The 27,727-nt window shown below is 48.7% G+C and overlaps 2 protein-coding genes across 3 annotated transcripts; one reads left to right on the forward strand and one right to left on the reverse strand.

Annotated features, from left to right (window-relative positions):
* Window positions 1-4,369: 4,369 nt before the first annotated feature.
* On the forward strand, window positions 4,370-27,237 carry FCMR (Fc mu receptor). Of its 2 annotated transcripts, XM_026480731.3 has the most exons (9): window positions 4,370-4,545; window positions 11,142-11,477; window positions 12,213-12,344; window positions 13,309-13,531; window positions 15,388-15,518; window positions 15,898-16,053; window positions 16,302-16,360; window positions 18,632-24,607; window positions 25,238-27,237. In XM_026480731.3, the coding sequence occupies exons 1-8, from the start codon at window positions 4,509-4,511 to the stop codon at window positions 18,806-18,808; spliced, it is 1,251 nt and encodes a 416-aa protein (XP_026336516.1). In that variant the 5' UTR covers window positions 4,370-4,508; the 3' UTR covers window positions 18,809-24,607; window positions 25,238-27,237. The 2 variants fall into 2 exon arrangements, with proteins under 2 accessions (XP_026336516.1, XP_026336517.1); XM_026480732.3 differs by lacking the exon at window positions 11,142-11,477 and having other exon boundaries at window positions 4,380-4,545.
* On the reverse strand, window positions 20,610-25,635 carry IL24 (interleukin 24). Its single transcript, XM_026480733.2, has 7 exons — window positions 25,597-25,635; window positions 25,186-25,241; window positions 24,378-24,576; window positions 23,166-23,228; window positions 22,149-22,307; window positions 21,637-21,711; window positions 20,610-20,762 (listed from the first exon to the last, which is right to left on the reverse strand). Exons 1-7 carry the CDS (start codon window positions 25,633-25,635, stop codon window positions 20,679-20,681), a joined length of 675 nt encoding a protein of 224 aa, XP_026336518.2. The 3' UTR covers window positions 20,610-20,678.
* Window positions 27,238-27,727: the final 490 nt, after the last annotated feature.

Genomic DNA, 27,727 nt, shown 5'->3' on the forward strand with positions numbered 1-27,727 from the left:
TAATTTAGTCTCTCACCGTTTTGGAGGTTTGAAGTCTGGAATCAAGGTATCCACAAGGGTGGTTCCTTCGAAGGTTTTAAGGGGGAATCTGTGAGGGGGTTGTGCCTCTCTCCTCATTGTCAGGGGCTGCCAGCAATCTTCAGGGATCCTTGGCTCGCAGCCGCACTGCTATAACCTATGCCCCATCTTCCCTTGATCTTCTCCTGCTGTGTCGCTTTGTGTCTTCACATAGCTTTCCTACAAGGACACTTCTCATTGGATTTAGGGCCCACCCTGACCCAGTTTGGCCTCATCTTATTGAATTACATCAGCAAAGTGCCCGTTTCTAAATAAGGTCATATTCTGAAGTTCCAGGAGGACATGAATTTTGGAGGGACACCATTCAGCCCAGTACTAGGGAGTAACAATCAACAGTGGGGTTAATGATAGACCAAATGGCAATGATCAGTGTCCAGCAATCACTCAGAGAACTACTTCAATATTTCTGATGACAAAAAAAATCTTCCTCAAGTCCTTGAATTATCTTGATTTTTTTATTTTTAAAAAATCTACTCTATAATAATGATTACATATTACTAAGGCCCAGTAGTGGCTGAGAATCTGCTTATAGCAGTTCATTTTGGTGTGTAAAGATAAATAAATGATTGATAGATAGATAGATAGATAGATAGATAGATAGATAATCTATCTTATTTATCGAAGACTTTCCCAAGAGTCAGGACAGAACATGTCTCCTAAGAACAGTATATAGCAGGACAGAGAAGAGAAGAGCAGAGAAGAGCTGACTGTAGTAAGGTCTTGAAGCTGGTCCCCAAGGCAGACAAACAAGGATTGTCCCCCCGACCCCACAAGCTTCTCTGAAATGATGAACTCTACCAGGGAGTTTATATGACAAAAATAATGAAAGATCTCCTCAGAAAGACTATCTAAGTAACAGGGGCACACTGCAAGAGGGGATATAAAACTGAGACCAATGGCCCCCAGCTAGCCAGGAAGATGGCCCTATAAGACTCCAGGAGTTTCGCGGGCTTGGTAAGCCCCTCCTAAGGCTGATAAAGAAATGGACAGCCAATCTACCCTCACTAGAGTAAAAGTCTTTGATTAAACATGTGGAGGTGGATACTCTAAATTTCAGATTTTTGCTCATAAGTCACATTAAAATTCATGCAAAATTCTACGTATTTGGATTCTAACCTTAGAATACCAACAGAAGTGTAGCCATATTCAGGTAAGAAGTCTTACCATTTCTTGTAGCAGAAAGCCACAAGTAGGCTTATAATAAAGGTTAACCTCCCCAAAGCCCCGTTGCTGTGCAGTGGCTCACTCTGGGACAGGCAAGCCTGTGATCCAAGTTGTTGGAAAGTGGAAACTACAGCATGCCTGAGCCAGGTACGTCCACCTGAGTGGGCTCCCTGGTCAGTCCAGCAGGTGAGGGGATTCTCATGGTCTGTCTTTGGGGAGAGCAGTGGCAGATCATGGGAAGCACCACCTAGGATCTCAGCACTCGGTCTGGAAAGGCCCAGGAGATGGGCTGTTTGGAGACTGGCGACATGAGGGGTCAAAGTAGGGTGATGCTATGACCAAGCACAACCCATAAGGACGACTTCCACCTTAATGACAAGGGCTAATCTCCACTGTACTTACACTATATTCCAGGCATTGAGCTAAACCCTTTGTAATGCTTACCTCAGGCAATCCTCACAGCAACCTTACGTGAAATTCTTATCCCATCTGTAACTTAGGGAGGTAATAAAACCTAAGTTATTATGGGGACTAAGTGAATTTTCCTGAAGACTTAGAACAGTTTCTGGTGTACCTGGTATTATTTATTCTGTCCACCTGCCTGTCATGAGACTCAGAATCTTTTCCCTGAGGTTCATCCCTCTGGTCAGGCACTGGCCCCAGAGGATATTAGGCCATGGAGTCCCCTGCATGTCAGTGTGCTTCAGCTTCTCAGCCCTTCTCCGGGGAGTGGGAACTCCGGGACACTGCAGCTGCCCTGAGAGGCAGAAAGCAGAGAGAAAATTCAGATGCGGAAAACAAGTGAGGGAGAAGAGAATGGAGACAGTAAACTTCTCCCACTTTGAGGTTAGCCAGGGTTCGGCCTTCCCTGGGGGACCCAGTCCCCGAGACCCTGGGGCAACATCTGGAGGTGGAGACGGGATGGCGCAGGTCTGGGACTTCAAACATTCCTTTCCTGGCAGTCGGGAGATCCCTAATTCTTGCTCTTAACAACCCCAATGTGATGTTTCTAAGGGTCTTATCTGGGCCACACATGATGTGAAAATCACTCGTCCCACACATCCCCAGGCACTGCCCGGTGGGCCTCTGCCACAGCGCATCTAACCCGCATCTTCATAGACACACACGTTCACACATGCAGCATGTTCACACCCACCCACCACACACCCCGCACACATTTGCACACTCACAACCATATGCCACACATTCATACATCACATCACACACGTTCACACATGCAGCACGTTCACAACCACACACCACACACCCACACACCCTGCACACATCTGCACACTCACAACCATAAGCCCACATGCCACGCACACACCATACACATTCACACACTCACAACCATATGCCACACATTCACACATCACATCACACACATTCACCCATCAGCCACACATCACATAACCACACCTCACATGTCACACACACATTGTTATGCCACACATCACACACTCACACACTAACATGTCACACATGACATGTTCCCATGCCATTCCTCACACTGTCCCACATGGTGCGTATTTCACACACAGTCACATATCACGGTCATATATTGCTCATCACACACACTGCACCCATATTTACACACTGACAACCACACAACACATACTCGCATACTACACATTCACACACACACACTCTGACACCCAGCGTCACACACATGTCACATTCACTCATTTATTCTCTCTCTCTCCAAGGCAGTTCCACACCCTGAGCCCAGCAAATGGCAGAGCCCCAGCCGTGGGACAGCTGTGGGGAATTGGGAAGAGCCCTCCAAGTAAGGAAGGGTGGAGGCTGACCAGAACCAAGACGTCTGGTGGTCGCTCACTCTAACCAGACGCCTCAGGCCTGCCCCCTGCCACCTTGGCCCAGTTTGTGGTTGGAGGAAATTAGAATAGCAGCAGGCTGCCCACCCCCACACCCATTTCCTCTGCACCTGCTCTGAGCCTCACATGCGACTTCTACTGCGGATGTTGTCTTTTTGCGTTTTGGAGAGCATGTGAAAAATCTGGTGTGTGGGGGCCAGTGGGGAGCAATGTGCATAGGACCACTGAGAAGCCTTCCCAGAAAGGGGGTAGAAATGGCCTCAGTCCTCCATGTAGCCATCAGGAATGAAGCCCTGGGGATCCCCTCCTAAGGAACAGCCCCATACATCTCCACAACAAAAGGCTCTTCAGCCATCTCTATGACCATGGCTTCTGCTTGGTCTCATGAAAGCCCTGTGATGTACACAGAGCAGGAACTATCCTTATTTATCAATGAGAAAACTGAGGCCCAAAGCTAGCAAGCACCAAGCCGGGACCAGAACCCACATCTTCTGACTGGAGCCCAAAGCTCTTTCTGTGATACCTCATGACTGAGGGCCTCAGCATTTCTTTCTTCTCCATCAGCCACTGGACCTCCCCCCATGGTCCTTCAGGGGCTTGAAGGCTAGCTCTGCCAGGCTGTGTGACATCATCTTCTGGCTTGCACCTGTGGTCACTGAGAGGTGACCTGGGCCCCTGCCAGAAGGAAACACCTTTAGGGGCATAGCTGGGAGAAATGAGGGGTGGTTGATACGAGGTGCTCATATCAAGTGGGGCTAATTAGGACTCCAGGAACAATGACCTGCTGGTGGGGGGAGGTGCCAGGCTCATCTAGTCCCACCTTCATTTTCTAGATAAAGAGATCTAGGTTTAGAGAAAGGGAGTGAATTCCTCAAAACCTATGGTTAGTAGTCCCATATAGTAGTGCTCAAAATAACTTATCAAATAAATTCAAGGGCTAAAACCAGCATCTTCTGACATCAGGCCTAAGCTTCTAACCACACGGTCTTCTCCAGATGGAGAAAATTGATGATAAGCCTCTTTTGTCCTGAAGACAGGGATAAAGCAAGTGCCTCTGACTCAGAAAGAATATACATAAAGCATGGAGGACCCTTCAAGAAAAAGTGCCCAAGGCAGAGAAATATCATGCCTGTTTCTAATAGTTTTTAGGTGCTGCCTAGAAGCCCTTTGAACCCCGGTGACCCATTCGCACTCAACATAACATGTTTTCTTAATTCCTAGCTTCCGCTGTGGTTTGCTGGTATTTTCTTTTTTAGTCTAAAACTAGTTAGCAAACAAGACAAGTTGCCATTTCCTCATTTTCAAGCCTTGCTCCTCGTGGGGCCAGAAATCTCTTTCAAGCTCCAGATTGTAAAGGTTTCCTGGGTGAGCAGTGGGTCTCTGCTCCAGTTTCCAGGGGCTCTTGGATGGGACCTTGCTCTAGAAGGAGCCATGGACCTCTGGCTTTGGTCACTTTGCTTCCTGCCAGGTAAGTGCCATGGGAAAGCATCCCACACATATTATGAGGTTCGAACTGGCCACAGGTAGGGGAGTTGTGGGCCATCTCTAGCTCTGCTGTTTCTGGATGGATTTAGATGCAGACCAGTGCCTAGGATAAGGATGGAGACCATGTGAAGATTGGGAAACCCTCCCCACTCTCGGCTTGTGCCCCTCTCTCCACTCCAGATACATCTCTTGTGGGGCTCAGGTGTTGACTCATGAGGGCTGAAGGTGTCACCTCTCCTAGACATATTAGCCTGATAATGGGGGATCTTAAAACAAGTGCCTCCAAATTCCTTTCGTCCTACCTCTGCATTCTCTTTCTTTGGGTCTCTTTCACTGCTAATTTTCAACTTCAGCTTTAAATGATGACTCCCTCATCCATTCAGTAACCCTAATCCATTCCCCAAGTTCCACATCTCAATTTACAGCTGCTTTTGGGAACTCTTGTTTCAATATCCCACCAAGATCTGAAATTAAACATGCCTAATACCTTACTTCAGGTTCCTCATTGGTCCCCATCAAACCAGCTAGCTACTCTATCCATTTTAACTTTCTCTGATATCAGCTTCAAAATGCAAATGGTTTTTTAACCACTTCTTCCCATTTATCCCCACCCAGACTTTGACCCAATCAATGGCCAATTCATATAGTTTCTGGACTAGTATTACCAGAATGAGCAGCCATGGCAGTCTCTACTAGAGAGGTAACAGAGGGAATGGAAAGGAAGAGAACACACAGTCATCCCATAACTATCTTTCCCACTTCCTCCAACCTGACCAGCCTGCAGCTCCAGACTACTCTTTCTAATGCTTGACTCTAATCATAGGATCGCCCTTCGCAGCAACCTTCAATGCTCCCACTACCTACAAACTCATCCCCTGGGCTCCCCTTTTACCCTCTGAGCTTACCACACTCCCCTGCACTTCCCTAACCTCCAGCCAAAGAGGACTCCTCCTTGAACATGTGCTAGACATTCTTGCCACCATGTTCTTTCTCATGCCATTCCTTCTCCTAGGAACATCCTTCCTTTCACCTCTACCTTTTATCCTTCAAAGTCCACCTCAGCCTCCACCCCCTTCATACAACACTTTCCAGAGCTCATCTTCTGAATCCCCATAACTGACCTCATTCTGCTTTATATTGTGACTTGGCATATACTCACTTCATTTTGTTTATTTTATTTTTTTCTAAAGATTTTATTTATTTATTTGACAGAGATAGAGACAGCCAGTGAGAGAGGGAACACAAGCAGGGGGAGCGGGAGAGGAAGAAGCAGGCTCATAGCTGAAGAGCCTGATGTGGGGCTCGATCCCATAACGCCGGGATCATGCCCTGAGGAGAAAGCAGGCGCTTAACCGCTGTGCCACCCAGGCGCCCCCATTTTGTTTATTAAATGATAAGCTCTTGAGGCTCAAAATTATTTTTTATTCATATTTGCTTTCTTCCTAATAGCTTGAATATGGAAGAAAGTCAAATATTTATTGAGTTGAAGATTAAAAAGCCCTAAAAGTCTAAGGAAATGCAACTTAATGAAATGTCAGACTCCATGAGAGGTAGTAGGGCTTGTGTGAACCCAGTGGATGGTTAACTAGACTTAGGCCTGAGAGGAGAGAGGGGTTGGGTCAGGATAGAAGATCTCTAGGAGTGAAGGTTACTTAAATTGTACCACTGCAGTCTGTCCTGAGCAATACCACCATTCTAGCCTGGGCCAGAGGGATCCTTGCTCTGGGTCTGGTCCTTCTCCATTTGTGCCTTTCCCCACCGTGTGAGGAGTTCACAGAACCAAGGAGATTGGCCACCTCAAGCCCCCACCCGTGTCCCCTCTTTTAGACCTCAAGTTCCCAGTCCAAATAACTTGGGGCCCACTTTTAATGACTGTGTGAGCCTCTATCCTGGGTCTTCTATCCTAGTGTTCTAATTCTATAAAAGAGTGGCCACAGGTGACAGTTCGGAATGAGATGGGTGGAACTAATACATATAAGCTGGGTTATCTGTCATGTACATACCAGGACACTTATGGTATGGGCAGGAGCCAGGGATGAGAAAAGATGGGAGACGGGGCAGAGGCTAGGAATGTGGGGAACATTCTTCTCACATTGAAATGATTTGGAGTGGACATCTAAAGAGTATGTGAATTTGCCAAGATGGGGTATAGAGCACACTTTATTCAACAGTTCATTAACTTGATTTATAACTTTAAAATACCTAGACATATGAAATATTTGGACCTTTATTTCCACCCCAGGTTGTACAAATGTTGGGGTGGTCCTGGTTCCCAGGAACCAATGCATGGGGCCCAAGCCATAGGCCACGTTGCCTGGAGCCCTAGATGAAGTTCCATAATAAAGCAAGGCAGTATTACATGGTGTAGGCTTTCAAATCTTTTTTTACCTTGACCCCCAAAATAATAATACATACACTTGATGTCGTGACCCAATGCACACACACACATGCACACACGCACCCTTAAAATTTATTCTTGATTTTTAAACATAATATGAGAATGAGTTTTGGACTTCAGTGGTTGGATGGATGTTGGTGCCATCTTCTGAAACAGGAAGAGCTTAGAAGGAATAAGTTTTGGAAGAGAAATCAAGAACTCTCTTTTTGTTGTTGTTTGTCTATTTGTTTTGCATCGTAAGTTTGAAATACGTCTTAGATATTCAAGTAGAGTCCAAGTGGAGATATCAGAAAGGTGATTCTAGAGCTCAGAGGTATGGACAAGCCTGGAGATGTATGTTCTGCTGAAATCTACATCGAGTTGGCATTATGAGCCTTGGGAGTAAATGAGCTAGTGTGGGGAGAGTAAGCAAAGACCGAGAAGAAAACTGGCCCAAGTTCCAGGTTCTGGGGCAGCCCAGCATTGAGAGGTGGATAGAGAAGGAGAAGAAAGTAAGGGAATTGAAAAGGAGCCATCATTGAGAGAGTGGTGTCAGGGAAGCCACAGGATATAAGCATTTTAAGGTGGGAAGGCTCAGTTCCCTCAAATGCTCCCAAGAGGCAAGTAAATGAAGACAAAGACACCAAATGTAAGGAAATTTGGAGAAAAAAGGAAATTTGGAAAAAAAGAAAATTTTTGTTGACCTTGACCAGATGTTCTAGTGGAATGTTGGAGACAAAATTCTGACAGATGTAGGTGGAAGAGGAAGTGGGAGGCGTGGAAGTGGATTCCATGATTTCTCGTTTGAGAAAGAGAACAGAAGAGGGATGGCCCCTAAAGAGGAGGCAAAAAGTAAATGGAGGGCTTTTTCAACACGGGCAATATCAAAGCAAGTGTGTAAGCCATGGCAATGGCAGCAGAGAAGAGACCAATGGTCCAGGGAGGAGAAAGGGACAGCTGCACCAGAGAAGTTCTAAAGAAGGTGAGCAGGATGAAGTCAGGACACAGGAGGAGGGACTGGCTTTTGGGAGGAGAGTGGACACTCCATTCCTTGTGACAGGACAAAGAGCAGATGTCCAGCCCGGACACACATGTTGGCGTATGTGGAGATGGGAAGTTGAGTTGGATGTTTCTCATCGACGAAAAAATTCACACTCCATCTGACAAACATAAAAATCACAGCCTCTATAAAATACCGATATTAAGCAGGGTGAGTCCTTTAGGCACCTCTTCCACCCCTCCCTTTAGTCCCCAGAATCATTTGGAAATATAGCTATATAGTTCAGAATTGCAAAAATTCAAGGGCACCCAGGATGCTTATTTTAAAATGCAGGTCCACAGCTCCCCCATCCCCAATAGATGTAACCACCATGCCAAAAGGGAAGATCAGATCATCATCAACCTAGTAAGTTCCTCCAACATGAATCTTACACACACTGTGCGTAAGTTCTATTTTTTTAAAAGATTTTATTTATTTATTAGAGAGAGAGAGAACGAGCAGGGGGTGGGTAGAGGCAGAGGGAGAAGACTCCCCACTGAGCGGGAAGCTCGATGCGGGACTCAATCCCAGGACCCTAAGATGATGACCCAAGCTAAAGGCAAACGCTTAACCGGCTGAACCACCCAGGTGCCCTTGTGCCTAAGTTCTAAACCAGGAGGTTATATCAGTCTTTTCTCTCTTTGGGAAATGTGTTTTTCTAAGCCTTGAGTGCGGGTTAGAAGCTATTATGAACTCCAAGGACAGCTGGGGTCTGGTCATTTCACATTTCACCAACTCGTGCTTCCTTGGGACCAGAGTTCAATGTACCCAGAAGATTTTCTTGTGTTTCATCCATTCAGAGTTTGCACAGTAAGGATGCCTTAGTCTGTTCTGGCTGCCTCAAAAAAATACCACAGACAATGTGACTTAAACAATAGATACTCATTTCTCACAGTCCTGGAAACTAGAAACCCAAGATCAAAGTGCCGGCAAATATTGCCCTTGGTGGGAGTCCTCTTCCTGCCTTACAGACAGCCACCGTCTCCCTGGGTTCTCAGATGGCTTCTTCTTGTGTCCATGGAGGGAATAAGGACACTAATCCCATTTTGAGGGCTCCACTAACATCATCTAACGCTGATTACTTCCCAAAGACCCCACCTCCTACTACCATCACATTGAAGGTTAGGGCTTCAAACCATGAATTCTAGCAGGACACAAACATGCAGCCCATAACAGAGGATCTGGGTAAGCCAAGACTTTACCAGAAGCTCATCCCTGAGCAAAGTGAGGTCACTGGAGGTGTCTGCATAGGTGATGGCCCCCCTCTGACCACATTGTAGCATCTTGCTCTTGGGAAAGCAGCATTCACTCTCCTTTGTGGCTGGGTTGGTCCAAAAATACTTGTTCACTGGCAGGTGCTGGGCCCCACACACAGGTGCGGGCTGTCTGGTCACACAGGGTAATTCCCCCACCCCCATGATTGGGTCTTTGTCTTTTGAATGGGTCACCCTTCCATTGCCATGTTCCAGTCATGAGACTGCCTCACACACCTCAGTTTCCAGCAGATTGGAAGCAGCATTGGATTACTTGTGTGAGGGTTCCCATGGCAGCTATTATGTGTCTGGCTAGCCCCCCTGCTTCTCCTCACCACATTAGCACCAGCTATGTTCCTACATTTGAACGTGCTCCTGTAAATGATCCCCTCCCAGCCCCTCTTCCCCACCTCACACTCCCATGGTTGTTTCTACCTCTTCACTGTTACCCACACTCTCTCCTCTCTCCGGAACGTCCTCCTCAGCATTCTCTGCTCATCCAGAAACCTTAAGCCCTGCTTCTTTCCTTGACTCTCCTCACGTTACTAAACTCGTTGGACCTCTTCTTAATGTATGGTCAGTGGATGAATTTCAAGAAATTTGTCACCTCCTCTCTGCCCCACGAACATGCCATGTTCTCTCTCCTATCCCAGCCTCTTTGGGGGTCGTACACACTGCCTGGAAGAGTCTTTCCGCCTCCACCCAGTCCCCTGGCCCCACGCCAACACACACATTTCACCCTATGCCCCTCTTCCCAGAAACATGTGGACACTTATTGGGACCCACTTAGTTGATACTTAATCATACTTGGACTTACCCTCTTCTCCAGCTGACTCAACTGCATTAGACCTGTCTTCTCTCAGCCAAAGCATAAGCTTTTTGATTTCAGGGACTCATGAACCATGTATTCCTCCCTGCTTCACACCCTCCCCCTCACACAAACAATGTGCGTACACCTGTGCACAGATGCACGCACACAAACACCCTTGGGTTCCATCTGTGTTCCCTACTTCAGGGAGGATGATCATCATTCTCTCAGCTGCCCTCTACACCCAGCCTCTCAGGTCACAACTGAGACATCACTTCTTTTAGAAGCCCTTCCTCCAACGACACCATCCCTCTACAACAACCTGGGTCTGGTGTCTCAGCTCATTGCCTCCAAGGAATGCTGTGAATCTCTGCCATGGGATTGATTACACTGTGCTGGGGCCATAGTGACTGGCCATTTGTATCACCCACTAAATGAGTCATTCTGTGCATGGAGGGATGCCAGCTACCTTCCTGCCACATGAAAGGCATTTGATAAATGCTTGGGTTTGTGTGTGTGTGTGTTTTAATGATTTAACAAATGAAACCAAGGGTGAACAGTCGTTTTGGCTGAGTGGATCTGAGCAAAACAAAACTAGACAGAAAACCTCTGGCAGCAAAATCACACTGTGCCTCCCAACACCGCCCTGAAGTCATTTAGGCACTATGTGCTGTCTGAGGTCACCATGGCATAGCATCTCTCCTTGGCGTGGGGCAGTAGTTTGACTGTATTCTTAGGGGATTGGTGTCTGGGATCTTATGGGTTTGGGTTTGAATGAGGTTGAGGGTTATGTTAAGGCTTAGGCTGGGAGAGGTCTGGCTGGGGACCAGGCTTGGGCCAAAGGGACCAGGGCGTAGAGCTGGGCTGAGGACATACATAGGGTTAGGGATGAGAGGAGGTGGAGGATGAGGCCAAGACTATAGAGATCAGGAGAGGGCCAAGGCTAAGTGCCGGCTGAGGCTTGGTCTGATGATGGAAATGGGGCTGGAGCTAGGGATGAGTGTGAGGCTGGGCTGGGGCCTGGGTTGGAAATAGGGCTGGAGTTGGGGATGTGCTTGGGAATGAGGCTTCCTCTACATACATTAACTCCCTCTCCCTGCAGTGGCTGGGGCTCTGAGGATCCTCCCAGAAGTAAAGTTGGAGGGAATGCTGGGTGGATCCATTACCATTGAGTGTCCGCTTCCTCAAATGCATGTGAGGCTCTATCTGTGCCGGGAAATGGCCGAGTCTGGAGGATGTGCCACCGTGGTGTCCAACAAGAACTTTGTCAAGGAAGAATACAAGCACCGAGTCACCCTGAAGCCTTGTCCAGATAAGAATCTGTTCCTAGTAGAGGTGACAGAGCTGACCAAGAGTGACAGTGGAGTCTATGCCTGTGGGACAGGCATGAAGACAGACCGAGGCAAGACCCAACTAGTCACCCTGACTGTCTACAGTGGTAGGTGCCCCCAGCTCAGTGCACCCAGCAAATGTCTCCACCCAGGAAGGCTGGGACAACCATCGAACTATAGCAGTCCGCCAGACTCTCGTGCTATTACGATGTTAGCCAGTCCAAAGATAATTGGGATTTGTATAGTTGAAATCTCACAGTCCCCCAAATTTCCTGTCCAAACCATATGAAAGGAACAAGATAAGCACTCTTCTTGTGTTGTACTGTATCCATCCTACCCAAGGCCTGAGGGGAGTGGGGGTTTAACATTGAGGAGAGGCTCTGAGGCAGGCGGAAATTAGAAGCAAAAGGACATTACTGTCCTACATAGTTGTCCCATGAGAAATATCAGGGATAACTATAAAGGAAAGACAGTCATTTTTCAAGCCACATTTGTAGGCCAAACTTGGTACTTTATAATCTAATCCTTTCTGTATGTCTTCTCCCGAATCCCACCTTTCTCCATGCCTCCACTGACTTCCTAACTCAAATGCAGCACTAATTCCACAGCCTAGAATCCCAGTGGTGGCTAGTGCAAAGGTTGGTTGAGTGAAGGTGAAAGCGCATTTCTTTCAGGGAAGTCTCCAGCCCATTTCTTTTTCTGCTCTTCCTGGTAGACTCTGCCCTCATCCCCTCATTGCCATATCCACCCTACCTGGGTCAGCTTCAACTCCTACCAACATCCCTTCCCCCGTTCTCAGGCTGCTCTCAGAGCCCACTAATGTATTCCCCTTGCCTCCATAGAGTATGAGCTATTCTGGGAAGAGGAGCCGATGCCTGAGCCTCCACGTTGGCTTCATAAATTTCTGCACATGCCGGTGCCCCCTTGGCTCCAGATGCCTGTGCATGACAGTTCTTTTGAATTCATACCTAAAGGTCAGTTCACCAAAGCTAGGGTAGGAGAGAAAGTGGGAGAGATGATGTGGCATTGTGACAGTGGAGGAGGCGGGATGTGTTCAGTTCATCGAATGGTTGGCGAAACACAGCTGAGTCTCAGATGGGTATTTCCCTGTCTTGGGAGAGGGTACCTCCCTGAGATTAGCGGCCTATGTCCTTCAAGCCCACCCTGAAGTCTTGTCGCTTGGAACTAGTTGCGGGACTTACACATCACCACCAGGTGGCACCACAAGTAATGGAGTTTGTGCTCCATTCACAAAATCTTAGCTCTTTTATGAATGACTTGTGGAAACCAAGACTGGGCAGACCTTTTCCAGCCAGAGGTCCTCAGGCCTCCTGTTCCCCATAGGGCTGTCTACATTTGCTGGAATACAGCGATTTTAACAATTCTATTTTGCAATGAAAAGACTGATGATTATACTAATGGTACCTTTACATTCCTATAACTTTTTCCTGTTTTAAATGCATTTTGACGTGCAATATTTCCATCACATCCTCACATCTATCTTGTGAGGTAGATACATTAATCGAACAATTGTTACACTAGAGGACTTTGCTGGGTTCCAAGAGGGATAGTATAACTCAGTGTACCATATACTCAAGGTTGTGACTGATGGATGTGGGGTGGAGGAGAACAGGCAAGCATAAAGCAGAGTGGGGATGGAACTATAAACAGGGTTTTCTCCATGCTCAGAGGAGGGCAAGCTCTTGTGCCTGGGAAGTCAGAGAAGGCTTCCTGGAGGAAATGGCATTTTGAAGCACATATACATAGAATTTACTAGGTGTAGAGGACATGCTAAGAAGGCATTTCAGGCCATGAGGACTACAAGTGCAGAGTCTAGGTAAAGGGAAAGAGTATGTTTAGGAAAGAGAGGGTGACCCATTCCTGCTGGAGACTACAGTATGTATAGGGAATGTCACTTTTTTCTGCTATCTCCTGCAGTTACCACACCAGCTGAAAGGACTAAGGCCCCTCCAGAAATCCACTCTTCCCCCACCACCCCAACCCCTCACCACCTTCGAGTTTCCAGAGCGTCTTCAGTAGCAGCTGCCAAGTCCCCAACCTTCCTGCCATCCACCACAGCCTCAAAGACCTCAGCTCCGGAGGGGCTGCTTAGGCCCCAGACAGCCAGCTACAACTACCACACCAGGCTTCACAGGCAGAGGTAAGCGGTCTCCACCATCCAGGATGGGCTAGAGGTCAGGCAAAGTAGGCTAGAGTTAGGAGATCTGCTGAACTCTTCCAGCAATATCTGCCAGTGGAGACCCTTCTTGTCTCTAGGCCGCTGTGGACTATACTACCTGTGAGTGTAGCACATTAGCTCATTAGTCCAATGACAAGAATGAACTTGTCCATGTCACAGCAGGAGATCCTGTAGAAATGAGACCCAAATCTTTAAGTCACTGTCAGATCTGCTTTGATGGGGAACTAAATAAGAATAAAATAACTATGAAACTATTAACTATTAAAATTAATTTCATCTGTTTTCTCTTACCTTTTCAATGTGGCTACTAGGAAATTTAAAATTACTGTGACATTGTATTTCTACTGGACAGCGCTGGTCTAGAGGCTGGGGCACTCCCAGGAAAGTGGTGCAATGGACCACTAGGGGGCAGCATTAGAGCAGTCTCTAAAGAAAACCTACAAGAATTGGAATTATTTTTGCCTAAGCAAAGGAAGCATGTTAGTGAGGAAAAGGACCTCCAACATCATTTGGGTTTATAGATGAGGAACTGGGTCATGAAAACTATGTGTTTTCTTTTTTTTTTTTTTTAAGATTTTATTTATTTATTTGACAGAGATAGAGACAGCCAGCGAGAGAGGGAACACAACAGGGGAGTGGGAGAGGAAGAAGCAGGCTCCTAGCGGAGGAGCCTGATGTGGGGCTCGATCCCATAACGCCGGGATCACGCCCTGAGCCGAAGGCAGACGCTTAACCGCGGTGCCACCCAGGCGCCCTGAAAACTATGTGTTTTCAAATAGAACCAGGACTCCTGATTCCTCGCTCAATAGACTACACCAGCCTGCCAGTGGAGAAGAATTCAAGTCAATTCAACCAACATTTTCTTTTTCTTTTAAAAGATTTATTTGAGAGAGAGAGAGAGCACAAATGGGAGGAGCAAAGAGAGAGGGAGAGAAAATTTCAAGCAGACTCTGTGCTGAGCACTGAGCCATCTGGGGGCTCACTCTCACGTCCCTGAGATCATGACCTGAGCCAAAACCAAGAGTCAGAAGCTTAACTGACTGCGCCACCCAGGTGTCCCTCGACCAACATTTTCTTAGTTTCTACTATCCGCCAGGCATTGTGCTCTGTCCTGAAAATGTAAGAAAGATGAAAACATGCAATATTCAGGTCTTCTTTTACTAATGCAAGTCTGACTGTGATAAGGGTTGTAACCTGTATAAACACAAGAACTGAGGACAGTGAGAAAAAATTGATTCTAGTTTGCCATGATTGCAGAAGAAAAGAGAATGTATTGACCCTTTAAGGAAAGTAAAATTTCAATCTGTAGAGAAAATGGAGGGTAGACCTTCTAAGCAGAGGGCACTCCATGAGAGAAACATCTTTCCCACAGTTATAAGAAACTTAACTTGTTTGGTATTTGCACTAATCTTGTAAAGAAATGAGCTGCAAACAGAAGGGGAACTGACCTTTACTGATTGCTGCTTGGACCAGGTACTTTCACTTCTTTATACCTACAATTTTGTTTCATTCTTGAACAGTTCTGTGAAATAGGCATTACTAAACCCATTTCCCCAGAAATGAGGCATAGCGAGGTTTGGAGACTGATTCAAGATCACACAGCCAGTAGAAAGCTGAACCTGAATTCGGATCCAGTTTTCAGGATTCCATAGACAAGGCTCCTTGGGGGCGGGGGGTGGTGGGGGAGGATTTTGTTAACAAATGGACAAACCTCTGAGCCATCTCCAAAAAAGTTGGGCCTGGGAGTGCTACCTTAAACCTCCCTCCCTCCCTTCCTCAGATCTCTTCCTTCCCTCTCCCTCTCCTTCCTTCCTCAGAGCCTTCCACCAGGACCCCGTGCCTGGGTTGGAAGACCAAGGATTTCACATCCTGGTCCCGACCACCCTGGCCCTCATCCTGCTGGCACTGCTGGGGCTGTTGATGAAAAGGGTCATTCAAAGGAGGAAAGGTGAGCGGCTGCGGGCTCACGGCGAGGTGAGCTGTGAGAAGGGCCCAGAACATTCAGACTCCACGGGAACCTCCCTCTTACCCCTCCCCCATCAACCCTCCCAAGGGAAACTCAGGAGCTCCAGATGAGCAGACTGGGGCACTAGAAACGTGGGAGGCTGGTCAACCGTCTGGAAATGGGGACGAGGAGGGCGGCCTGGGCCCTTTGGTCTTCGGTGGAGGGCGAGGCTGTGCCTCATACATTCAGAGCATCTCCACTGCAGACCCGGCCACGCCCCGGGGAGAGAGACAGCCTGTAGTTTCCTGGGACCCGAGGGCAGCGACGGTGGCCATGAGCCCCCGACGCCTCTCTCCTCTTTCCCCGCGGCTTTGCCGGGCAGCCCTCTCCAGGCGGGTCCGCGGAGTGGCCGTGAGGATGCGCGCCCTGGAGGCATCCCAGCGGCCTCCGCTGCATCGGCCCCGCGCGTCGCAGCCGCCGCGCATCCAGAACGTCTACAGCGCCTGCCCGCGGCGGGCACGGGCGGCGGACGCTGAGGGTGAGCCGGAGGCTGGGCGAGCCAGGGACTGCGGGCCGGGCCGGAGGGGGCGGGGGCCGGGCCGAGCGGGACCCGTGAGCACGGACACCGAGGCTGCACCCGAGCTCCGCGCCTCCAGGAACGCCCCGCGCCTCCGCTCCCGCTCCGCCTCGCCAAGACTTCCGGCGGGCCAGGGGCAGGCCCAGGGGCAGGCCGGGGGCGGGCCAGGCCGCGGCCACGCCCTCACCTCCGTCTCCCTGTCCCCTTAGGTCAGGCGGAGGTACCTCTCCCAGGCCCCCGAGCGACGGCGCCCTCTGCCGCTCCGCAGGTAAGCTCCGCCCCGCCCCTGATTGGCAGCCGCGTCCTGAAGGGCGGCCCTAGACCTGGGCTGGGCCCGGGGGCGGTTCCTGGAGCTGCCCATTAGCCGGAGGGCAAGGCTTTCCCAGCACCTCCTGGGCCCCGAGTCTGGGAAGAGGTTGTGTCAGTTTCCTCCTTTGAGGGTGTCGGTAGACTGAGTGCCCAACAATTGTGGTAGACTTCGTTACCTGGCTTCTAGCCAAGCATTACCGTGGGATAAATAGGCGCTCATTAGAGGCGATGGATGGCAACTCTACAAACAGAGAAGGACTTTCTTGTGAAAGAACGTCGATTTCCAGGAGGTGTTAAGGCATTGGAAGCTACCCGGCTTTACCTTAATATGAGGGAGAACTTTCTAGTAAACTCTGTAGGATGAGAGGAGGTACTTGCCCATCACTGGAGGTAGTAAGCCTGGCCTAGAGGATGACTTGGCAGACAGATGTCAAGATGTAGATAGGATTCAACGCTTGGGTGAGGAGGATTCCCCTGGAAATCTATGAGTGGACATAGGGAGCTCCTGTGTCTATGGATGGCCATTGGCAGATGGGTTAAAAGTATTTAAACTGTCCATTCATTTTTGTTTATCCAAATTAAGAAGAGAAACTATTTTATTCTCTAAAGTAGCGCACAGTAGTTAAAAACTACTACTACTATTGCCTCAGGAACCAGGAAAAGACTAAGTGTGGTGAATGCTCTTGTTTTAATTAGGGTGTAGACAAAGCTAACGCAACAGACCCTAAACCATAGGGCTCACAAGATGGAAGCCTGTTTTCCTCCCAAGTTAAGGCAGGGAGCCAGGAAGAGGTGGCCAAAGCCATCTGGTCATCCAGGGACTCAGACACCTGTTTTGGAGTCTCTGGAGTCTCACCTGGTCCACCGCCAATGCTTGATCACCAGCACCATGTCTCCATTCCAGCCCATAAGAGAAAGTGAAAGGTGCTTCTTTAAGACCATGACCCTGGGGTTTCACACATACCTCCCAGTCACATCCCACTGGCCATAACTTAGTCATGTAACCACACCTGTCTTCAAGGGAGACTGAGAAATGGAGCCTCTCACTAGGTAATTGTGTGCCTTGCTAAACAGGGACGGTGATACCCAGTAACAAGTGACAGCTCTGCCACAGTCACCTCCAGCTTCTTGACCTTGCCGTTACCCGCCTCTGCTAGAGAAGGTTCATAGTTGTGTAGGAACGGTCCAGCAGCACCATCTACCTTTACACCAGCCCTTTCCTCTTGAACTTTGCTGCTGCCACTCCCACCCTCACCTGAGCCTGTACCTTGCTCAAATCTTACTCTTCGTCCCTGCTTGAAATTCTCATTCCCACCATTAGAGACAAAAATCTTGACCGAACCAGTCCACCACAAGGGGTGTATTGTTAATGGCTCAATATTTTAGCTTTCACAGGGAGCCTCTTGATTTTTCAAGCAGAATAAGTTAATCTTAAATGATGAACTGTAACAAGTAGTAGGAGATATATTTTTGAAGCGAATTGCAGCTCATTCCCTCTCTGCTAAAGTTCACAAAGTAATAGCTCCTTTCCATGACTGAGCACTTCCTGAGTGCCTACTATGTTTGTGGGGCTGGACCTGTAGTTCTCAGCACTTGTATTTCAATAGGTGACTCTCCCTACGGAAGCTTTCTTGGGTAGATGTTATGATAATTGTGCAGTGTTGGAATCATGGCACAGTCCTGTCCTCCCAAGAACTGACCCATTCTGAAGGCGGATGATCCTGAGGTTACTTTCCAGGGAAGAGGAACACCACTGTGCCCAAGTGGCCTACCACCTTCCTCCTCTTCCCTACCCAGCGCCTTCCTGGAATGTACTGTTATGCCACATCGCAGCCTCTCTTAGTCCTTACAGAGGTGCAGGGGATGACTCATGCTGCTTCTGAATATCTCCCTAAGAACATGCATATTTATTCCACAAGTCATACCATCTAATCCCAGAGGGGAAACTCCTCTGGCAGCTGAGTCTCCTTTAGACCCATGCTTAGCCACATGACTTAAGCCTGAGCCTCATTTAAGGCATTTCCTGCCCACATTAGATCTAAGTGGTTTTCAGTTATCTGGGGTGAGACGCTATCCTGAAACTGCCCAAGGCTGAGCCACTTCTGCGTCTTTGCCTTCTAGAAACCTGCAACCATGCACATACCCGCCATTGCCCACTGTGGAAATTTATCTGGAGAGGTACTAAAATCACCCTACCCAGATCCAGTGATGCTTCTTTGGTTATTCCCAGGTGCCTGAAGCTCTCTGGCTCCATGCCCCATCTCTGAAGACCAGCTGTGAATATGTGAGCCTTTACTACAAGCCTGCTGCCAAAGCGGAGGACACTGATTCAGATGATTATGTCAATATTCCCTGCCTGACTCACCTATCCAGCTGTCCCCCTGGGCCCAGACCTTGGTGCCAATGAGTCCTGTCTAGCTGCTGGTTTCCAATACTTGCTCTGTTTTCAGAGCCCTCATTACCTCCCACGCCAACCTCAAGTCTCATTCCTGTCTCTCTTGAGAATAGCTCAGTAAACCCTCCCAGCTCTTCTTGCACACCTCTGCAGCCCCCTGTGGTTTCAGGTGGGCTCTGGGCATGCAGAACATTTGTCCCAGTGCTGCCTGCTTCTTCCCAAGCCATGGGATTTGCAGAGTGTCTTCGATCTTAGGGTCTCCACTGCCCTGGCTCTAGACTCACGGCATCAGGCTGGAGCATAGGCATAGTGTTGCTTCAGGAGACTTCCTCAGGCTTGGGTGTCACACCAATAGAAAGCCCCTAGACCTCATAGTGAAGGCATGCCTCAGTCCTGTGAGTTAGGAAGGAACCAGGAATGAAATGCCCCTGGCAACCTCTTTGCCCTGATCTTGAGGCTGGCTCTTACTAGTGAGCTTCTATTCATCTTGAGTCCTATGGTAAGGACTTTTTTTTTTTTTTGATATGACGAAAGGTTGTAGATTTTCAGAACCATGCTTATTAGTGTTAGTGATTATATATATATATATATATATATATATATATATATATATATATATTTCTAAATCCTCCTTACTGTATCCCTCCCTTGATGTACATAAGTACCTTGACCCCAGTGTCTCCCCTCTTTTAAAAATAGGATACTTTGCGTCATCTCTTCATCTCCTTCCATGGCTTAGCAGTGATATTTGTGCACTTAATGTTGGTCTGTTTTGGCCATCCCAAACCATTACATCTCTCTGCATTCAGAAATGCCCCTTCATCTCTTTACCAGGTAACTTCTGGCAAGGTAGGGGAAGAAAGTGGCTTCTGGGCAGGCCAGGTGATCTGCAATAGCACTTATGTCGTGAAAGGAGAGATACCCCCTGCCCCCTACATATACCTTCTCTTAAGTTTTCTGGGCAAGGGCATAGGCAGACATTACATCTTTGGACTGAAGTCAACTACAAAGTTCAGCCAGAGCTTGAGAATGGAGAACACCCAGTCTTGCTATTAAAAAGAAGACCTTTCCTGGATGCATAACTCAGCCTTACTGCGCACTTCCCCACACTTAGGAAGAAGAGGCTGCCAGAATTGAGTTCCCTGCTTCTTATCAGCAGGGAGTATCATCGAAGATTGGAAAGTAGTATGATGACACCATTAGCAATGTCAGCTTGACAATGGCACCTCTCGAGCTGCGGATAAGAAAGGAGGGCCCCAAGCAGAAGGGATGATAAGAATGGGGTGGGGAGAAATGAAATGTTTAGTGAGCCTGCTTTGTGCTGGGCACTTATCTTGCATTGTATCTTCTATCATTTACATTCCAAACTCATGCCCCTTGCCTCCACCCCAATGCTGTGTTCCTGCAGATCTCATGGCAATATGGTTTCTATGCTCTGAAGTGCAACTTCATATCCCAGCACCCCTCATTGTTCCTCAATAATTCAAAGACAGACAAAAAATCCAGTTTATTAAGCATTTACTGAGCACTCATCCACTGCCCCACATGGTGTCAAGCATTGTGGAGGATGAAAAAGAAGCGTGGGGCACTGTCCCTGCTGCCTACACAGAACTTACAGTCTGACAAATAAATACAGCATCAGTTAAAACACTGACAGGAATTAAATAGAGTTGTAATAAATATAGAAATCTACTTTGTAGATTATTCACAGCATCCAAGAGAACTTTCCATGACTGTCTTTGGGGCCACTTAAACAATGAAGTCTTTGAGGATAAGCCTGGCCAAGAACGAAATCCATTGTCAAGGGCGAGAACATCACAGGAAGGGATATGGAACATTTGAAATGACATGGAGAACAAGGAGGGTATCCTGGACTCAGCATTCAGAACTGGTAGAATTTCTCCATCCAGGTCAAGAGAATGTCCACTTCTCCAAAGGCTTTGGTCTGGGCTGCTTGTATGTCCAACTAAAGAGAAAGGAGTGTTGAAGATCTACCATATTAGCCACGAGAATAGGTTTCCTTGCCACCTACCACTCCTGGAGCTGGCTGTATCACCTCTGGGATGGCCTCTGATGAGCGTACCCACCCATCACTCGTTGCTTCACAGAGGCAGGGGAGGCAGTGAGGACAGTGAGTAGCAGTGGGTAAGGAGCAAGGGAAAAATATCTGGAGTTCCTGATAGCAAGAACTATAGAATCCCTGTGCGGGGTGGATTTTGCCACCTCCTGAGTCTATTATGCAGATGAAGAAACTGAGGTCCAGTTGGCCCCCTTCCTCTGTATACTCTTCACCATTTATTTTTAGGCTGATGTATCTGTTCCTCAAAAAAGTGATCAAAATCATGTATTTTTTGTAGGGGGTCTGTGGATGAAATTTGGATTTTCTTTGTTGTCTTTACTTGGGAGACAGTAATATATTTTCCCATGCTTTTTTTTTCCTCATAAAATAGACCATTTCAGCATTATGAAAATTACTGCAGATAGGTAATGCGTGTTTGGGGTAGTGGGCCCACCCCAGACTCCAACTGCCTAGCTCAAGTATTCATTAAACTTCCACAGGGAAAGTCCTTAATAATGAAATCATCTCGTAGGGAAATAGAAAAGCATTTTAATATGAAAACTGGCACAAAAATGGACTGTGTAGTTTGTGGAGCTTGTGCAAAGTAGATGATAATTGATGCAAATATACCTGTGCTTGTGCAAAATTTGGTGGCTTTGGGGCACGCCTGATGGAGTCACCTGCAGAGAGTTCTGCATGAGGCGTCTGAGGCACCCTCGTGTGACAGTTCAGGCTAGTCTACTGGTGGATAGGCAAGCTCTTGAACCCTGGCCTTGATTACCTGTTTAAATGCTCTCTGGAACAGCAGAAACCGCCTGCGTGCACTCTCACTGATAGAAAACATCTCATTTTCCTGCTGGATAATAGAAAAAAAATTGTGCCAGGTGTTGGGTAGCAGCAGAGGCAAGCCCCCATCACTTCTTCCTAGTGATGCCGGAGGGGTTCCCCAGGCCAGCTCTGAATCCCACATTCTCAAGGTAGCTGCTGCCAGTGGTGGGGGCTGACTCCTTTCATTTTCACAGCAATCTGGCCACGTAGGGGTGATTATCTACATTTTATAGATAAGAAAAATGAAGCTCAGAGAGGTTGCTTTGCAAAGGGTGATCCCGCTGGTTAGAAGCAGAGCTAAACTTGAATCTGGAACTGCTAGTGTCCAGAGCCTGTGGTCTTTCCCATGACAGCACTGAATCCCTGTCATGGAATAAAAGCCAGAACTGGATAAGGGGAGGGAGGACATCTTCTCAAAATACATCATTTCCTGTGGTCCGCTGGTCATAGCGTTGTTCTACTCACACTGGGTTGTAGTTTTGACACGATGACAAAAAAGTTGTTGGCCAGAGTAGAGAATGACTTCCGGATCCTGGAGTCAGCTGCCTTATCCAGATAGTTTTTGAAAACGGTAGTCAAGTAGAACTTCAGCAGGGCACGGATGAGGTAACAGCTCTCGGCATCCTGGGGAGGATCTGGGTTACTGCAGAGCCAAGCCCTCTGCCCACCCTGGCCCCAGATGAACAACCCACATGCCATGTGAGGCAAGATAAGCACACAGAGAAAGAGATCTTCTAGAAGATGTTGATAAACATTAGCTCTGAAGGAGCCTTCCGGGGCACGCAGAGCGGCATCTTTGGGTTGCGGGAAGAACCACAGACCCAGAGAGCAGAGACACACAGCCAGTCAATGGCAGACACAGACCTAGGTCCCAGGAGTCCTGATTCCCCATCTGTTTAATGTTCTTTCGTCTACACTACATGGCCTCTCTAATAGCTGTGTGGGGGTGTGGGGGTGTGATAGACCCTGGGAAGCACCCGACACTAGGTGGTTCAGAGTTGAGAGTCCAGGGAAAGAACTGGAAAGAGAAAAGAGAAAAGAAAACTAACACCCTGGAACACAGGGGTTGCACTTGAGCCCCCGTTGAGTGCCAGAGTGAAGCTCAGTGCCTTGCAGGGCTCAGGGCTCAGTACATGTGCTTGCTGACTGCCTAGTTGGGTGAGGGGACAACAGTAATGAGTGAGAAAGAAGAATGGGAACCAATGAGACCTAAGCAGATGTTGAATCCTAGAAACTCTGCCTAATGGAGAAAGGTGCTTACGAGCCTCAATCCACGCCACCCTCCATGCCCCCATACACACATACCCACGTAACCCAGACACTGGGGTAATGACCCAGACGTTGACTTCTCTGGCTCACTGCCCAGTGCTGTCCTGTGTCGGCTCAGTCTGGGTAGAAGTGGTCTCTATCAGCCTCCCCTAGACCACCCGTAGAAACCAAGCCACCGGAGAAAGGCATAGTCCTTCCCCAAAGTCAGATTACCGAGACGTTCTGCAGAACCTCCTTCCGTAGCAGCCGGACACTCGTGATGTTATCCTTGGCTTGCTTTGGGAACAGAAAGAAAGATGTGTCCAGCTTGAGGGGCAGTATAGAAACCAACCCTGCAAATACATGCTGGCCCCCAAATCTATCCAGTCTGAGATCTCAGAAGCCAGAAGAACCAATGGAGGACCCAGGAAGGGCCGAGCTGAGGTAGCCCCAGGGATGAGGGTACAAGTTTCCAGCCACAGAAATCACTAAGCTTAATGACCAGAGGCAGATGGAATCCAGGAGCTCTGAGAGCCCTGATGGGGGACCTGTTTGGTTCCTTTGGTCAGGAGGAAATAAGCCTATTTGGCTTAAGAACGACTCAGGGCAGGGTTTTGCCTCCATATTCCATGGGGTTTGGCGTGGGGTGGGGGCTCCACCTCCGAGCTGCCTTTTGCCCTTGGAGCTTCCCCTTGCCCTTGGAGCTTCCCCTGCAACCAGCCATATCCTCCAATTCTCAGTTTATCGTCAAAGCATCCATGACCTTTAGAGCTCATTTTCCCACCTCCTCAATGTGAAAACAAGGAAAGTGATGGGGGAAGGGTTTTGTGCCTGGTTTCAAGGTCAAGATCACACCTAGGTGTCCTGTCCCCAGTCCAGCACTCTCCCCTCCCCCAGGCCACCTCACTAAGCTCCCTCTTTCTGCCCAAATCTGAATCATTGTTTGAGGAGTGCATTTGCCAGTGTGAGTACTGGGTCACCTTCAGGACCCAAGGAAGTTCTCCGTCACATTTCACTAGCTGCCCCCTCCCACCTCAACATTAGCCATCCTTTTTACCATTAGCTAAAGCTTTGGCAGGTGGGAACGGACTAGCAGGAGCCTGGCAAAGCGTTGGTGAAAACTCCAGCGGGTCTCAAAGCAGTTCCCATGACTTCTGGTTGGTGGAGTGTCATGCCCCCGCCCCCCACACATAGATGAAACCCAGATGAATCAGGCCCCCTTCTTTATTCCCCTTAGGCTAATTTATTTTTCTGGAGATTGACCATATCCTTCTGAGCCTCTGTCTCCTCATGTGCAAGAGGAAATGTGTGCTTGTGATGCCTCTGACATCGTAAAGTTACCATATAGGAAAATAATTAGTGAGTTGAAAGGGCTCCCTAATCATAAAATAGTCTCCTGCACTCACGGAACCCCCGCAGCCGGGTCCAGAACAACACTTCACTCACCACAATGTCCTTCATGGCCGAGAAGGCCTCCCACAGTTCCTGGAGAACTACTCCCTCCACTCGGCAGGGTCCGAACTGGAACTCTTGGCCCTGGACCCCTGGCGCCTGGCTCCAGAGAAGCAGGATCAGATTCAGGCAGAGGAGGGCAGTTGTCTGCCGTGAAAAGCCCATCTGCAGCAAAGGAAGGACCAGGAGGATCCTGCTGGAAGAAAGAGAGGCATCCCACTGAGGTAGGTCTTCTGCCCCAGCAGTAGCATACCCAGAATAATGTTCCTTGGCTCTCCCTCAGCCACCTTCGGGGACACACTGATGTGAAACCTGAGACGAGGGGAAGTTCCCAGTTTAGAATATTGCGAACATGTGGCCTTGCTGGTGTGTGCTGGGGTGGGGTGCGGGTCTTTCTGCCCCTCCATCTCATACCCGCTGGTCTCGTGTCTCTCTACCCTTCCCCACCATGCCTACCCACATCCCCCACACCCAACACCTCCTTCCTTGCTCCATGACAGTGCTCTCCAGCCGACAACTGGCCAGTCAGAATTTAACCAAGACGAGTGAAGAAATTGGGAGGGGGGCTGTTAAAGTGCCAAAGAACATGTGTAGAACATTCTCCAAACTCAGGAGGAGAGGGACTTTAACCAGGCGTTTGCTTGTCTGAGCTCTGCCCTGAAGTCACCAGGCACCCACCCTTGGGCAGGTCTTTTCTTCTCCCCCAGGAGAAGACCGTCCCAATTCCTCATCACAAGGGAGCCCAGGGGTCAGTCCTGGCCCACGGGGGGGCCCAGACAGTAGGTTAGGGTCACACACTCACTTTGCCACCTCAACTGCCGACTCACCCCTGACTCGAAGAATTAACTTTTCAGGGAGCTAAACAAGAGGGAAGAATCAGATTTCCAGGTGAATCACCTTTAAAACCTCCCACTGAAGCACCAGCAGGATGACTGAAGAGGCCCCAAGCTGGGGGATGGTAACCCATTATCTGTTTGTCACACCCGTATGCAGAGTTTGTTCTCCCTGCTTTCTTTTCCCTTTGCTTTTCTTCTTTCCTTCTTTCCTTTCTCCCTCCCTCCTTCCCTCTCTTTCTTACTTCCTTCCACAAACATTTAAGAACCTGTCTTACTCTGGGCCCTGGTCTCACACCTGAAGCCACTCAGTTCCAGCCCTAGCCTGGGCAGGAAGGCGGGAGAAGACCTGTCTCTGGAATGGCTGCCAACACACGGGCCAGAGGGGTGCAGGACGAGCGCCCAATAGTCTCCGTCATGTACGCAGCTCCATGCCTCAGTGTCTCCCTCAGAGCCTTTTCATTCTGTTCCTTTAAATGCCACAGTGTTTGCAGCCTCTCTTGAAGATTCATCTCTGGGCCTCATAATCCTGCCAGCCTTCCTTCCGTCCAGCCCAGATCCTTCTTGGTGTTAAAGCGGAGGACGCAGCTCCTCATCTATCCCCCTGGCTCCCATTCCCATAAGGAAGCGGTCTAGTGCTTCGAAGCAAAGTACTCCTGCATCTCCCATCACTCACCTCGGGTCCTGCAACGGATGCTTGAGGGCTTGCTGTTCAGGGGTGGCTGGCTCCTGTTATGCAGGGGCAAGTTGGACAGACACCCTCACCACTCACTGATCAGGGGTGTAACCGTGGGTGGAAGGTTCTTCTCCCAGCTATGAAAGCCGTTTCAAAGGTAAAGAAGTGCAGGCTGGCAAGGCTTTGTGGAGATCATATATATGGGGGCTGGGGGAGGGGCGGAGGGAGGGGGGAGGTGGAGAAAGGGAAATTGGTCATGCTTTCCTAGAGAATTACTTCACTGCCTACTCACCCTTCACTTAAAGACAATGGGGCAATGGTGAGCTGAGGTGAGCTTAGGCCTTGAGCTGAATTCTGGCTGTGCCACCAGGTCTGTGACTGGGGCAAGTCTCCCGGCTACCCTGAGCCTCAGTTCCTGCATCTATGAAATGAAAACAAACAAACAGAAAACCGCCCCACGTCCCCCAAAGGGCAGGTGCACAGAGCAAATGGGAAAATGACACAGAGTGCTTTATAAACTCTGTACACATGTGAATACATGACTGCTATGCAGAGTACGCCAGTCTGCTTACTCCATCATTCAATAATTATGCCGTATTAACGATGGGACAGTGACCTGGAGACTCAGGATAGCCCACACGTACTTCTGCGATGGCTCAGGGCCAGGAATTCTTGAGTGTTTCCTCACACGCAGCTGCCGATGGCCCCATCTCAGGCTCAGGAAGAATAAGGCAGTGTGTGCACGTCCAGGCCTGGAAAGCTGAAGGGCCCTGGTGTCTTGGTGGGCTAGCCTTGGCCTGTGCCGCTCGGCCGGGGATCACCCAGAGGATGGAGCATGTCAGGAGCCAAGGTGAAGACACCCACCCAGGTGTCCAGCTAGCAAGGCACTCAGGCTTCGATTGCCCCGTGTGTAAAATGAAGGGTAGACCCAGGCCGTGCTCCCACAGCATGTTGCACAGAACCCATTCCTGAGGGACAAGAGACTTCCTAGTCAGTAGATTCCAAAAGGCTGGCACGTGCCAGCTCCTCTTGGGAACGTGTAATTCTCCTGAGAATAATGAAGACTGAGAAGTCCCATGAGGGCCAAGGGAACATGTGTCTGACTTTGTTTAATGCAGCATTTCCCACGAGTATTTGACCATGTCCCTGGGATACATTGTGGGAAACGCCTGACCCTGAATCAGGGATTGACAAACTATAGGCCAAGAATAAGCTAAGAATGGCTCACCCAGAGACCTAAGAATGGTTTTTACATTTGTTAATGACTTAAAAAAATTAAAAAAACGAAAAGTATATGAAATTCAAATTTCAGTGTCCATGAATAAAGTTTTACTGGGACACAGCCACACCCAATTTGTTTATATATTGTCTATGGCTGCTTTTGTGCTATAATGAAGGAGACCAGGATTTATGGCTGAGACCGTATGGCCCACACAGCCCAAAATACTTACTCTCTGCCCTTTACAGAGACAGGCTACTGAGCCCTGTTCTGAATTACCTTCCTACACAAACATCTGGGTTCAGGCAAGAGACATGGGAGTAGAATGTGATGTGAGGGGTGGAATCATTTTCTCCAGCTCAGTGTAGAAGGAAGAACAGGGGACCCTGGAAGGAACTGGCCCTTCTTAGTCTCTCCAGCTGGCAGACTCTTCTCAATCTCTCTGGCGCCAGCACTCCTTCCCTTCATCGCACGTTCAATGGTGTTTATTTCCTTAAGCAGACAAAATATTTGCTACAGTCCCCAGCCAACAGCCTGGTCTGCTGCCACCACCTGAATGAAAACCAAGCTTGAGTCCTTCGCTCCAGGAGGACCTACATATTGCCCTCCAGTCCTT

Source organism: Ursus arctos, unplaced genomic scaffold, assembly GCF_023065955.2.
Source record: "Ursus arctos isolate Adak ecotype North America unplaced genomic scaffold, UrsArc2.0 scaffold_2, whole genome shotgun sequence".
In the NCBI taxonomy this organism is placed as follows: domain Eukaryota; kingdom Metazoa; phylum Chordata; class Mammalia; order Carnivora; family Ursidae; genus Ursus; species Ursus arctos.

Bases quoted from the DNA above. Each gene is read 5' to 3' on its own strand.
- FCMR (XM_026480731.3), top strand. From the start codon at position 4,509: ATGGACCTCTGGCTTTGGTCACTTTGCTTCCTGCCAG. The intron at 13,532-15,387 runs GTAAGCGGTCTC...TTCCTTCCTCAG, and splicing joins ACCAGGCTTCACAGGCAGAG to AGCCTTCCACCAGGACCCCG. The intron at 16,054-16,301 runs GTGAGCCGGAGG...CTGTCCCCTTAG, and splicing joins ACGGGCGGCGGACGCTGAGG to GTCAGGCGGAGGTACCTCTC.
- IL24 (XM_026480733.2), bottom strand. From the start codon at position 25,635: ATGACGGAGACTATTGGGCGCTCGTCCTGCACCCCTCTG. The intron at 21,712-22,148 runs GTGAGTAGAACA...TCTATTATCCAG, and splicing joins TGTCAAAACTACAACCCAGT to CAGGAAAATGAGATGTTTTC. The intron at 20,763-21,636 runs GTAATCAAGGCC...CTTTCTCTTTAG, and splicing joins TCCAGAGAGCATTTAAACAG to TTGGACATACAAGCAGCCCA.